Source organism: Chrysemys picta, chromosome 13 (genome assembly GCF_011386835.1).
Source record: "Chrysemys picta bellii isolate R12L10 chromosome 13, ASM1138683v2, whole genome shotgun sequence".
Taxonomy (NCBI): domain Eukaryota; kingdom Metazoa; phylum Chordata; order Testudines; family Emydidae; genus Chrysemys; species Chrysemys picta.
The window spans coordinates 9,487,760-9,502,687 of NC_088803.1; the positions used below are offsets into that span (position 1 = coordinate 9,487,760).

General features: G+C 50.8%; 1 protein-coding gene across 1 annotated transcript; it reads left to right on the plus strand.

Moving 5' to 3' along the window:
• The first annotated feature begins 1,341 nt into the window (after positions 1-1,341).
• On the plus strand, positions 1,342-13,506 carry LOC112060482 (alpha-1B-glycoprotein-like). The gene is made up of 6 exons (XM_024110980.3): positions 1,342-1,522; positions 8,634-8,672; positions 9,268-9,567; positions 11,225-11,545; positions 12,016-12,117; positions 12,998-13,506. Exons 1-6 carry the CDS (start codon positions 1,444-1,446, stop codon positions 13,168-13,170), a joined length of 1,014 nt encoding a protein of 337 aa, XP_023966748.2. The 5' UTR covers positions 1,342-1,443; the 3' UTR covers positions 13,171-13,506.
• Positions 13,507-14,928: the final 1,422 nt, after the last annotated feature.

Consider the following 14,928-nt stretch of genomic DNA (forward strand, 5'->3'; position numbering starts at 1 on the left):
GAGAAGCCACCTTGCCCTGAATCCATGAGGCTGCGGGCTCAGAGAGCGGCAGCCCACTGTGAGCTGAATTCAGTTCCTTCAGCTCCAGTCCCTGTCATCTCATCAGCTCAGTGATACTCGGGGCCCAATCCTGGCCCCTGACCCTCCCTGTAGACATGGCCCAGCCACCCCTTCTTCAACCTCCTCGTCCATAAGTCATCATTCACTCTCATCCCCTGTTCCATGCAGGGCGGGGACATATTGATCTTTCTGGGGAGATTCTCCTGCCACAGCCCATCTTCTCCATTCCCAGCTCTTGGAGGGGAGTGGGAACTAGTGGCTAGAGCAGAAGGGGCTGGGTGCCAGGACTCCTAGATTCTACCCTCAGCTCTGAGCAGGCAGTGGGGTCTAGTGGTTGGAGGGGGGGGGCAGGAGCTGGGTATCAGGACTCCTGGGTTCTCTACACAACTCTGATAGGGCAGTGGGATCTAGTAATTTGAGCGGATGGGGGGTGGCAACCTAGGAGCCATGACTCCTACGTTCTCACCCCAGCTCTGAGCAGGGAGTGGGATCTAGTGGTTGCAGCGGGGGTGGGGGGGGTGGGAGCCAGGACTCTTGGGTTCTCGCCCCAGCTCTGGGCATGGCATGGGGGGACTCCTGGGTTCCCCTCTCAGTTCCAAGAAGGGGCATGATTCCTATCAGTTGGGAAGACATGCAACCAACATTTTCAAAGGTGACTAGGGATTGTGGGTCCTTGGGATCTGGAAAGGCCCTGATCCTCCGAGGGCAGCTTCCCGGCAAGCCAGACAGAATCTCTAGGCACCCCTGAAATTCCTGGCCTCTGGTCTTTATCATGAGATTACTAGCATCAACCACCCCACAGCCCAGAGCCAGTTGCTGCCCATAAGAGCCTCAATCCAAAAATGAGATGGCCAAAGGGATTCAGACACCCAATTCCCATCCTTGTTCATGGGCATTCAAACCCCTTAGGCCTCGGCACAAACAGGCAAGTTTGAGCTGCTTAGAAAATCAGGGTGAAAAATTTCAATGCAAACGGGAGGAAATAATTAATTTTCTTATACGTTGGCCACCGCAAATATCTGACTCCCAGTGGAAACTGTATAAAGGCTGGGGCATCACCCACCTTGCCTGCACCGTGCCTCAGTTTCCCCACACCACTGGAGAAGGTCCTATGGGTGGGTAACACCGCGTTGAGCTGAGCTGGCCCAGGGCCATGTTGCTTTTGCAAGACGCTGAGGGGGGTGGGGGGAAATGCAGGGAGGAGGGCCTCAGTTTGTGGTCAGCAACTGCTGTCATATTGCCCAAGAGTCCAGCATGTGACCTTCACTGGGATGCCAGGATATCTCCCACATCGCAGAGGAAGTGGAGGCTGGGTGTCACGTCCAGCTGGGGTTCAGCTGACAGGAAGGGAGCCAGTCTCCTCCCTGGGCAGAGACAGTGCTGATGGCTCAGAACCCAGCTCTCAGCCCCAGACGGATCAGTTCACTCAGCATGGAGCTAACTCTCCTGCTGCCGCTGCTGGGTAAGTAGCCTCCCTGGGCCTGCTTCCTCTCTTGGGCTATCTCCTGCCTTGTTTGCTTTCCTGCTTCTCTTTCCTTGCTCGCTTGCTCACCATCCTTCTTTCTGTCTTTTACTTTCGTCTTTCTTGCTTGCTTCTATCTTTCTATGGCTTTTCTCTGGTTCTTGGCTTTTCTTTCTAGCTCTTTCATTTCTTTCTCTTGCTAGGGCTTTTCTTTCCAGCTCGCTTTTCTGATTCCTCTTTTCTAGATTGCTCGCTTGCTTTCCTGTTTTGTCTTTCTAGCTCGTTTAGTCTCTTCTATTGCTTTTCTTGCTTGCTTTCCTGCTTTTTCTTTCAACCTCTTTTATTTTTTTCTATCTTTTGTTTCTTGACTGCTGTCTTGCTTTCTCGTTCTTTTCTTGCGTTTGTTTTCTTGCATTCTCTTTCTGTCTCTTTTCTGTCTTGCTTGCATTCCATCCTCCTCTTTACTCTCTCTCTCTCGCTTTTCTTTCTTGCTTGCTTGTTTTTCTGCTTTCTCGTTCTGCCTCTTGTCTATATTTCTTTCTTGCTTGCCTGTTTGCATTCTTTCTCTTTCTGTCTCTTTTCTTGCTTGCTTTTTCTTGCTTTCCTTCTCATCTGAGCTGTACTGTCCTGTGACACTACGACCCCATATTCCTCATAGAGATATTGTCATGATATGATTATGGCATAACTATGATGTATTTTATACAAGAGAGGTCGTGTGGGGTATCATTGAAAAGGTTATGGTTTACTGAATATGATTATCCTATTTGTATGCATGTATCATTTTTATATCTGAAGTTATTAATATTGTCTGTGCACCTATTACAAATGTGCTTACACCTGGGGACGCCCACTAGGCAGAATGCAATCAGTCTAGATGTCTCACTGGGAAGGGTTGTAAGAGAAAACAATAGATCTTAGAAGATGCTTCCCACCCACTGAGAAGCTTTCCTGGGAACTCTGCAAACAGCCTCTGAGGCCTTGGCTACACTTGCGAGTTACAGCGCAATAAAGCTGCCCACAGCGCAGTACTTCACTCCCCGTCCACACTGGCAAGGCACGTACAGCGCTGTATCTCCGCGGCTACAGCGCTGCTTGTACTCCACCTCCCCGAGAAGAATAAAGAGTATTGTGCTGCGGTGCCAGTGTGGCCCCCCAATGCGCTCTGATTGGCCTCCACAAGTATTCGGCAGTATCCCACAATGCCTGTTCTAGCCACTCTGGTCATCAGTTCGAACTCTACTGCCCTGGCCTCAGGTGACCAACCGTCAGACCCACCCTTTATATTCCCCGGGAATTTTAAAAATCCCCTTCCTGTTTGCTCAGCCCGGCGTGGTGTGGAGTGCTCTCAGCGAATCTTTCCAGGTGACCATGCCTCCACGCGCCAAGCGAGCCCCAGTATGGAGCAATGGTGAGTTGCTGGACCTCATCAGTGTTTGGGGGGAGGAAGCTGCCCAGTCCCAGCTGCACTCCAGCCATAGGAATTACGATACCTTCAGGCAGATATCAAGGGCCATGATGGACAGGGGCCATGACCAGGATGTGGTGCAGTGCAGGATTAAAGTGAAGGAGCTGCGGAGTGCCTATTGCAAACCCCGCGAGGCAAATGGCCACTCGGGTGCACCCCCCCACGACCTGCCGATTCTAAAAAGAGCTGGACGCGATACTTGGGGGTGACCCCACCTCCACTCCGAGCACCACCATGGACACTTCAGAGCAGGGGGAGGAGGAGGAGGAAAGCGGGAGTGAGGGTGCTGGGGCAGGGGGAGACACCCCGGAATCCCTGGAGGCATGCAGCCAGGAGCTCTTCTCGAGCCAGGAGGAAGGTAGCCAGTCGCAGTGGCCGGTACTTGGTGGAGGACAAACAGAAGAGCAGGTTCCCGGTAAGCGGCTTTTTTTTCGGGAAGTTGTTTTTTCAGGAAGGAATTTTTTTGGTGCGGGCTCTTTGGGAGAGGAGGGTTAGGGCTGCATGTATGCCTAGATGTGGAATAGTGCATTGATGTGGTCTATCACATCACGGTAATCGGCCTTGGTAATCTCTTAGAAAGTCTCATCCAGAACATGGGCAATGCGCTTGCGCAGGTTTCTTGGGAGAGCCACCGTGGTCCTTGGCCCAGTCAGATTAACGTGTCCACACCACTGTGCCGCGAGGGGCAGGGGGACCATTGCTGCACACAGGCAAGCTGCATATGGGCCAGGGCAGAAGCCGCATTGCAGTAGAAGACCCTCCCTTGCTTCCCAGGTCACCCTCAGCAGCGAGATATCTTCCAGGATGAACTCCTGTGGAAAATGTTGGGACAGTGTTCAGTGTAGGTGCCCCCTGCAGCTGTTGACTCTCCCCAAGGCACAGAAACTCAGAGGACAGTACAGCCCTGAAACAATCAGTCCCCCTTACTCACCATTTTGGCAAAAAGAACAGGAGTACTTGTGGCACCTTAGAGACTAACAAATTTATTAGAGCATAAGCTTTTGTGGACTACAGCCCACTTCTTCGGGCTGTAGTCCACGAAAGCTTATGCTCTAATAAATCTGTTAGTGTCTAAGGTGCCACAAGTACTCCTGTTCTTTTTGCAGATACAGACTAACATGGCTGCTACTCTGAAACTCACCATTTTGGGGCTCCCGTGGGTTATGTGCGCTCTCTTTGGGACAGGAAAAGTATGCTATTGTGTAGACTGTGTGTGCCCTCCTTTAGTGCCGGGGAATCATTACTCTATCTGGTATAAACAATGCTGCCTCTGTTAAGTGTTGCATTTTGCCATTACAGATGCAACCTTGAGATCTCAGCCGTCCGTGTTATCACCAACTGAGAGACCGCAAAAACTCCGGAAGAGACTGCGAAAAAGCAAAGAAGACATGCTGCAGGAAGTGATGCATCAATCTCTTACAGAGAATCAAAAAGCGCAGGAGTGGAGGGAGAGGAAAAGCAGGATCCGCCAGGAAAATGCAGCGCACCGGCGGCGAAGCACGGAGCACCGGCAGCAAAGCACGGATCAGCTGATAAGCATCATGGAGCACCAAGCGCACTCTATCCAGGCGCTCGTAGCCATGCAGGCGGAGCACTACCGCGCTCACCCCCCCTGCGGCCCTTGTCCCAAAACTCTTTCCCTTGTGTCCCCATGTCACCTCCAACCCACTTTCCCCAACATCCGGGTTCTTACTGCCACCAGCTGCCTCCAACACCTGTATCTTCACCAAGCAGCCCTGAGAACTACAACCCTTACCCTCTGCACTCAACCCCCATCACCATGCAGTATAGCCATCCTGAAGTCAGCACTCATCGCACAGCACACAGGACAGGACATACGCAAATCTGTGATTGTACCGTTCCCCACCCCAGCCCCTTGCCCTTTCTGATTCCCAAGCAGTTGTGTTTCTTTTCAGTAAATGAATTTTCTTTTCAATAAATGGATTTTTTGGCTTTGAAAACATTCTTTATTATTTAATAAAATAAAAGCTACCTTAGCCCAGGAAAGAAACAGGCACTGCAAGTCAGCTTAGCAAACACAGATTCCTACTGACATTGGAACCACTGCACTTCTGTCCCATGCAGGGCACCAGACATTACTGCTGGTTTTCAGCCTCAAATTGCTCCCTCAAGGCATGAATTGAATTATGAATGAAGATATCCTATCTCCTAGAACTGGAAGGGACCTTGAAAGGTCATCAAGTCCAGCCCCCTGCCTTCACTAGCAGGACCAAGTACTGATTTTGCCCCAGATCCCTAAGTGGCCCCCTCAAGGATTGAACTCGCAATCCGGGTTTAGCAGGCCAATGCTCAAACCACTAAGCTAATCCTTGAAGCCCTGGGCTGGGCCCCTCTAAGAGCCCTGCTCTCTGGTTGTGCAAATTCAGCCTCCAGGTGTTGAACATCGGAGGTCCATGCCTGACTGAATCTTTCACCCTTCCCTTCACAAATATTATGGAGGGTACAGCACATGGATATAACCGCGGGGATGCTGTTTTCGGCCAAGTCCAGTTTCCCGTACAGAGATCGCCAGCGGCCCTTTAAACAGCTAAAAGCACACTCAAGGATCCCTGTGTAGAGTTTCATGAGCCATGGCATTAACGGGTAAGCGGGGTCTCCAAGGATCACAATGGGCATTTCGACTTCCCCTACTGTGATCTTCTGCTCTGGGAAAAAAGTCCCGGCTTGCAGCTTCCTGAACAGGCCAGTGTTCTGAAAGATGCGTGCATCATGCACCTTTCCGGGCCAGCCTGCATTAATGTCAATGAAATGCCCACGGTGATCCACAAGCACCTGGAAAACCATAGAGAAATACCCCTTCTGATTAATGTACTCGGATGCTAGGTGGGGTGGTGCCAGAATAGGACTATGCGTCCCATCTATCGCCCCTCCACAGTTAGGGAACCCCATTTGTGCAAAGCCATCCACAATGTCCTGCACTTTACCCAGAGTCACGGTTCTTCTGAGTAGGATGCGATTAATGGCCCTGCAAACTTGCATCAACACGATTCCAACGGTCGACTTTCCCACTCCAAACTGGTTTGCGACCAATCGGTAGCTGTCTGGAATTCCCAGCTGCCAGATTGCAATAGCCACCCGCTTCTCCACTGGCAGGGCAGCTCTCAATCTCGTGTACTTGCGCTGCAGGGTGGGGGCAAGCTCCTCACACAGTCCCATGAAAGTGGCTGTTCTCATCCGAAAGTTCTGCAGCCACTGCTCGTCATCCCAGACTTGCATGATGATGTGATCCCACCACTCAGTGCTTGTTTCCCGAGCCCAAAAGTGGTGTTCCATGGTGCTGAGCATGTCCATGAATGCCACAAGCAATCTCGTGTCGTACACGTTACGTGACCCGATATCATCGTCGGACTCCTCACCCTTGTGCAGAGGCAGTCAAAAAAACAAACAGGATGTTAGGTATCATTAAAAAGGGGATAGAGAATAAGACTGAGAATATATTATTGCCTTTATATAAATCAATGGTACGCCCTCATCTCGAATACTGCGTACAGATGTGGTCTCCTCATCTCAAAAAAGATATACTGGCACTAGAAAAGGTTCAGAAAAGGGCAACTAAAATGATTAAGGGTTTGGAACGGGTCCCATATGAGGAGAGATTAAAGAGGCTAGGACTCTTCAGCTTGGAAAAGAGGAGACTAAGGGGGGATATGATAGAGGTATATAAAATCATGAGTGATGTGGAGAAAGTGGATAAGGAAAAGTTATTTACTTATTCCCATAATACAAGAACTAGGGGTCATCAAATGAAATGAATAGGCAGCAGGTTTAAAACAAATAAAAGGAAGTTCTTCTTCACGCAGCGCACTGTCAACTTGTGGAACTCCTTACCTGAGGAGGTTGTGAAGGCTAGGACTATAACAGAGTTTAAAAGAGAACTGGATAAATTCATGGTGGTTAAGTCCATTAATGGCTATTAGCCAGGACGGGTAAGGAATGGTGTCCCTAGCCTCTGTCTGTCAGAGGATGGAGATGGATGGCAGGAGAGAGATCACTTGATCATTGCCTGTTAGGTTCACTCCCTCTGGGGCACCTGGCATTGGCCACTGTCGGTAGACAGGATACTGGGCTAGATGGACCTTTGGTCTGACCCGGTACGGCCTTTCTTATGTTCTTATGTTCTTATGTTATGTTCTCCCTTTGGATCTTAAGGAATAGCTCGACTGTCAAATGTGCCATGCTGGTGAGACTCATAAGCATACTCCTCAGCAGTTCAGGCTCCATTTCCTGCAGACCGAAATGGAACACAGACCGTGCTGCACAGAAACCGTTGAAAGATGGCTTTGAAAGATGGCGCCAAATGGCGCCAAATGTGGATGGAAACACAGGGATTGCTGGGATGCGAAGTGATGCATCACGAGGCATTGGGACAGGACGCAGAATGCCCTGCACCCACGCCCCCTTCCCACAACCCACGGCGCCAGAATGGGAAGAGGTGTTCTGTGGGATAGCTGTGGGATAGCTGCCCATAATGCACCGCTCCCAATGTCACGGCAAGTGCCGCAAATGTGGCCACGCCGGTGCACTGGCAGCTGTCAATGTGGACAGACTGCGGCGCTTTCCCTACTCAGCTGTACGAAGGCAGGTTTAACTCACAGCGCTGTACAGCTGCAAGTGTAGCCAGACCCTGAGTTATGGCCGCAGAGTCATGTAACCAAGTCACCTGGTACTGGACTCCATGATAATACTAGTATTTTTCCACTCACTGGGGGGGGAGGGGGACAAAGGATTCCCTCCATATGCAAAAACTATTTAAAGCAGGGGAGTGACATCATCGTGGCTCATTCTTCACTGCCTCCCTGCTCAAGAAAGAAGACTGCTGAACACGCCTGAGAAACAAAAAGACTGAACTAGGGGAGAAGGGCTGATGACCCCAGGCTAGAGGGTTGTCTAGCCTGTGAAAGGAATAACTGGAGTTTAAAGCTGAAAGCAAGTGCAGCTTGGCTTCAAGAATCTCTTCTGCCTAAAACAACATTTAGGGTGAAAATTTGCTGCTCATATCGAATTTTGTTAGTATATGAAGCTTATGTTGCATTTTCTATTTGCTAGGTAATCTACTTTGATCTGTTTGCTATCCCCTATAATCACTTCAAATCTCTCTCTTGTAGTTAATAAACTTGTTTTGTTTTGTCGAAAACAGTGTGTGTGGAAATTATAACCTGGGGCAGAAAGCTGTGCATGTCCCTCTCCACATTGAGGGAGGGGGCGAATTTCATGAGCTTACGCTGTAAAGTTCTCTGGGCAGCGCAAGACGGTACAATGTTGGGTTTACCCTCTAGATGGGGGTGGGCACTTGAGTACTGGGCAATTTCTTGGCTGAGCCTGAGTGTAGCTGTAGCTGAGTGTGTCCCTACCTGTATGTGTGCTGGTAAAGTGCAGTCTGAAGCCTGAGGGAGGGCTTAGCTGGCTTGCCTCAGCATTACAGTGTAAAGGGAGCCCAGGCTGGTGGGTCAGGTGGGCTCAGTGGTACCCAAGTTCCAAGTGGCCCCCTGGGGGGGGGAGAGTCTGACACACAACCCACTCCACATTCTCCCACTACCGCCCTGCCTTTTTCCCAGCATTCTTGACTCCCATCACACTCCTCCTTCCCCAGATCTCTGACTCATCCTCGCTTTTATCTTTCAGTCGCTCTCCAGATTCTCCCCAGGCCAGTGCTCCCTGCAGGTAATGCCGACACTTGTGCTCATTGAGATGACTCATTTTGGGGTGGGGTTGTCTCTAGAGGAGAATTCACCTGTGCTGGGGTTTGGAATCCCACGGGGTTGGGTCTGTGAGGATCTCCTGTTAGCCCCCCCTTGGACACACCAAGCTCCCACTTTGTCCAGCCCAGCACCAATGCCAGCTCCACCCCAGAGCGGCCCCATAGGTGAGACAAGTTGGTGGGGTCTCAGCCCAGGGAGTCCAGAGGCTGGATGGGTACGTTGCTGCCCCCTGGTGGGGAGGGGAGGGTACATCAGTAGGTGATGGTGTGCTTTTGGGGGGCATCATACCCTGAAGTCTTGAAAGGGCAGTTTAGGAACACGCCTCATCATTGCAGAACATTCTCCTCCTGCCCCACCCCCATCCACCTCTTCTCCTGCCCCCGCCCCCCCCCAGTTCTGTGCCTGTGTGCTCCAGGTGGGCGGGTCCTAATTCTTTGGCCTGGTCTGGGGGTAGCCCATGTCTGAGGGTTGGATGTGGGGCATCTGTGGGTTTCTCTCTTGGCTGCTGCTTCTGTCTTCCTTCCCAATTAATGCCAATGGAAGCTTTTCTTTCCCAGGTGCCCTTGCGGCCCCATCCCTGTCCCTGAACCCCCAGAAGCAGGAGTACTTCCCCGGAGACACTGTTGAAATCAAGTGCTCTGCTCCTCCTTCGGTGGATAGAGTTGAAGGATTCCAGTACTACAGCAATATCGGAAGGGCCATCTCAGTCCCAGCTTCATCCAGGAGAAGCCATACTTACAACATAAACCTCACAGGGCCTAAGGATGGGGGGTCGTACCAGTGCGACTACTGGATAGGTCAAGCCGGTTCTTGGAACAGGTCCAGCAGGAGTGACGCTGTCCTCATCAGAGTAAAAGGTGAGCTCTGCACAGTCTCTACCATTCCTTAGGGTCAGAGGTGAACACTTCCAAGATGCATAAAGACATAAGTGGACAAAAGTATGGCTAGGAACCAACCAACAGCACAGTCCCCCAACTTGCCATTCAGTTCCCAACTACGGCTGCCCAACATGTCTAATCCCTCCGTGAATACAGCCACACAGTATGGCTGACCAACTGCCAACAACATGGCCACCCAACTTGGCTGCCCAGCTACCAACAACATGGCTACCCCATTACAAACAACATGGCCACCCATCATGGCTGACCAGCTGCCAATATATGGCCCTCCAATATGGTTTCCCCACTACTGACAACATGGCCATCCAATATTGGTTGCCTACCACCCTAGAATTCTGGGTCTGGACAAGAGCTCCTAGGCACTATGATAATACAAATAAATAATAATTGCTACCCAATTGCTGACAACAACCTACTGCCACTAACATGGGCAGCCAACACAGCTGCAAAACTGATATCAAACATCTCAGCTTTCAGAAATATGGCTTCCGAACTACTGACTAAACCCCACCCCCCAGCCATGACTGCCAAAAGTATAGTCTACCAACATGTCTGACCAATTGACAACACAATCTCCAGGCTTCCAGAATCGTGACTCATTAACATGCATATCCAAAAGCTGGGAACACCCTCAGCCATTGTACAAATACTATGCCAAATTATGGAAATCAGGCTGCCAACAATAGTCACCAAACATGCCCTTCACTTCCCACATAAAGGTAACCAAAATGGCTGCCAAACTATCAACAAAATGGCAACCCAGTATGGCTATCCAACTACAAACAACATGGCCAAACACTATGGCAATGCAACAGACACAGTCAACAACATGGCTGACAAAAAGCTGACAGTATGGCCGCCTCACATGGCCGCTCAACATGGCTGCCCAATGGCCAGCAACATGAGACTCATCATGACTATCCAACAGCCAGCAATATAACAATTCATCATGCCTACCCAACAGCCAACAACATGGCACCCAACGTGACTACTTGACTGTCACTAGCATGGAGATCCAGCATATGCCCCACACTCAGCACAACCTGATACATAAAGCACATAAAAGGTTGTTACAAGGAGGAGGGAGAAGAATTGTTCTTCTTAACCTCTGAGGATAGGACAAGAAGCAATAGGGCTTAAATTGCAGCAAGGGTGATTTAGGTTGGACATTAGGAAAAAACGTCCTAACTGTCAGGTTAAGCACTGGAATAAATTGCCTAGGGAGGTTGTGAAATCTCTGTCATTGGAGATTTTTAAGAGCAGATTAGACAAACACCTGTCAGGGATGGTCTCGTCCTGCCATGAGTACAGGGGACTGGACAAGATAACCTCTCGAGGTCCCTTCCAGTCCTATGAGTCTATAATATCTTAGTTCCCAGAACCTGTTCCCCAACATGACAAACTAATGGCTAACAACACTCACCTTGTAGAATCTGGAGGAAGGAATAAACCCTGGACTCTCACTCGCAGCTATGCAAATGTCCTCATGTAGGGAGACATGAGGTATCAGTTTGAATCTTACCCGTGTTGAGTTTGGGGCAATATCTCTGCATTCCCCCCATGTCAACTCCCCACCCCACCCCCAATTCATTCTTGTTGCCTCTCCTACCTTCAGACTTCCCTCCCTGGCCGGCGTTGAGTGTGGATCCTCCGTCCGGAGTGGTGAGCGAAGGGCTCCCCCTGCTCATCATCTGCACGGCCCCCAGCAATGCTAGTGAGCGAAGGTTTCACTTCTACAAGGAAGGAGCTGAGCTCATCCCTGGGGACGTGGGGTCTGAGGTCAGCACCACAGAGACCAGGACCGGATCTATGATGCTCAGCATCCCGCGAGCTGGTCCCTACAGCGCCGGGGAATTCACCTGTGCGTACGAGGAGAACATGAGTGGGAGGTGGATTCTGTCCCTAAGGAGCTTGGCTGTGAATGTTACCATGACAGGTGAAGTTGCCCCAGAGTCAGCAGTCTAAGATATACTTAATGCTTCTTGAAGGGGGCAGAAGTCATGAACACACACACACACACACACAGCAGCTCTCATTCCCTCCAGGAGGGGGCAGCAATCTCTCCCTCTCTCCCTCTTAAAAGCACACACACACACACTCTGAGCAGGGTTCATCCCTTTCAGCAGGGGGCAGCAGCAGGACTCACACACACACACACACACACACACACACACACACACACACACAGCAGAGCTCATTCACTGCAGCAGGGGGACAGCAGGAACACACACACACATTGTGCACATCCCCTACAGGAGGGGACAGCAGTGATGCACACACACACACACACACACACACACACACACACACACATATTGTGCTGGTCTCATTCCCTCCAGAAGGGAGCAGCAGGGACACACACGCCTGCCAGTGTAATATTTCTTAGCAATTTCCTCTTTTTTGCAGCACACAGCCATTCCTGGGTCCGGGAGCTCGCTGTGGGTGGGTCCTTCTTCACCATTAATGGCCTCATCTTCCTCATCTCCCACCTCTGCACGAAGGGCAAAGGTAATCGCACATTTCCCTCCCCTCTCCCTGCTTTCGCAGGACCTTGGAGGAGCTTAAACAGATGAACCCTGAAATTTCTCCTCCTGAGTCTCACCTGGCCAAGAGGCTGCTGCTGTGGACAACACTGAGAAGATATCTGTCACCAGCTACACCGTTATATCTCCTCTTCTGACCCCTCGGCTCCACCTGCTGAAATGCAGCCACCTCTGCGGAGGGGCACCTGGGTAACCGCCACCCCTGTAACACTGCCTAGGAATCCCCAAGGCTGAACGGCAGCTGCTTCTTGGGTGGGGCGTGGCAGCTGGCGGGCAGCTGCAGTGTAATGCCACAGAGGGATCGCTCCTCCAGATGCAGCCATCTCTGGGGCGGCCTGCGGCAGCTGTTTAGCAGCTGAATGCAGATGGGAGAGCACTGCAGGCCAGAAAGAAATGTGAATACAGATTCCCAGGGAAGCTGTAGCAGCTCCTCATCTCATCCACAGCTCCAGTGTGATCACTGAGGGGACAGCACCCCTTAAAGGGTCATGCATCCCTCTAGCTGCTACACAGCGCCCCTAGTGCTATACAGGGGCATTGGCGATAGCATTTATTGCGAAGGGAGACAGCCCCACACTGAGCCCCTTTCCTGCTCCCTGCAACACAGCGCCCCTAGTGCTATAGAGGGGCATTGGGGTCAGCACTAATTGTAAGGGCAGAGCGCCCCCTACTGAGCTCCCTTCCCTGCGCCCTGCAGAACAGCGCCCACTACTGAGACCCCACAGTCACCCCCCTACTGGCTTCATCACTTTGCTTGCTCCAAAAAGATACCCCCTCAAAATGTGCCCCAAGCCTCTTTCTTTCTTTGTGATCTGAGCATTGCCATGTGCTTTTCTCATTCTCAGGTTCCAAGGAGGAGCACACAAGTGGCTCAGACCCATTTCAATCAGATTATTACTCAGTCCCGGTTCAGGTGGTCACTGGTCAGTCTGGTCATTCTGCGACCGCCAAGGCAAACCACGTCTCCAGCCCCATGCTCCAGTCCCGTGGGAATAACGAGTACCAGGAAGACATGTGAAGGCTCAGATACTGACTGTGAATATTCCTCCCCTGCTCACAGATGGCTGGCCAGTTCCGCAGCTCAGTTGGGTTTAAGGGAGAATGTTCTGCTCCTGAAATATTACAGACAAACCAAGATGTTACTGTGTGTCACTTTCTCTGCTACAAAGCTGGGAGAAGCCAGATGGGTGTATTCTGAAGAAAGAAAGAAAGAAAGAAAGAAAGAAAGAAAGAAAGAAAGAAAGAAAGATTCTATTCTCATTTCTCCTCAGATCTTCCTACTCTATGTATATTCAAGATTGTATGAATCCCTGTAAATTCCCCCATCTCCAGCTTTTAAATAAACCTTTTTTTAGACCCCTCTTGTCTCTGACTCTTGTTTCCTTCACTGTGGTTATTTTGTCCCCCACGTGTTGTGTGTCATTGGCCCTACACTGCTGACACAGAAGGGTGATTCTCCTTCAGACCACAGACTGCAACTCCACCCCCTGTTGAGAGGGCCTGCATCCAGCAGTTTCCACCAATTGCTGATCCACCCAGTAGAGCAGAAAACAGCCACCAAGCCCTGAAGTTAGAGGGTGAGAGAGGCAGCCTACAAGGGGTATGGACCGGTCATTGCAGCAGGCCTGCTACAGTTCCCGTCATCTCAGTAATACTCAGGGCCCCAATCCTGCCCCCGAACCTGACACTGAACTCCCTTTTGCCCCCCCTCTCCTCATCCATGTCATTCATTCATTCACCCCCCTCTCCTCTGTCTCCCATATGTGCTCAGCTGGGACATACATGGGGAGCTGACACTCTCAGGGCCTGTCTGGTGCATCATTGTCTCGGGGAGGGGAGTCGGGTCTAGTGGTTAGGGGGGAGAAGCTGGGAGCCAGGATTCCTGGGTTCTATTTGATGTTCTCCTCTCTCTGGAGTTCTCCCATCTCTCGCTCTCTCTTTTTCCTTAAGCCGTCCCATCCTCCCTTCGTTCCCAGCCCCGGAATTCTCATCCCCTCCCTTCTATTCTCTCTTACAGCCGCCCTGCAGAGTCCTCCTGGGCCAGTGTCCTCTGCACATAATGCCAACTTCTCGTCTTGCTGAGATGCCCCATTTGGGGTGAGGCTGGCTGTGGGCAGGGGACCCTCTGCTGCTCACACAGTGGGGTTTGGAGGCCCAGCAATGGGGTGTCTGTTAGAGGGCTTTCCCTTCACCCTCCCACTTCCCTGGTTCTTGTCACGCAGACAGCAAGCAGCAAAAGACCAGAAGTCTGAAGCGCAGACACTGCAATGTTTATTGGGGTTAGTTTCCAAGCAAACATATTCCGAAGCCCTTCCCACCAGTTGGACTGCTGTGCCAGTAGCTCATTGATTTGCTGCTGCAATTTTACATTCTGGCTTATCAGTTACTTAGTTACCCAATGGTCCCCCAGATTTCATACACCCAACCCTGTGTTTCCTGCTACCCACAAATTCCTTTTCCAGTGACGATTCCATGTATGTCCCCTCACCCGCTGTCATAAACATACAGCTAAGGGTAGCATAAAAACCCTCTTTACTCTGTAAAGCGTTAATTCCTCTTTTACCTGTGAGGGGTTAAGAAGCTCAGATAACCTGGTTGGCACCTGACCAAAAGGACCAATAAGGGGAGAAGATCCTTTCAAATCTGTGGGGGAAGGTTTTTTGTCTGTGTCTCCTGGAGTCAATAAGGAACCAGGGCAGGGAAAATACATCTCCCTAAGCCATATCTAAACTAAGCATCTAATATTGCAGAAATAGTAAGTAATAGCAAAGAAATG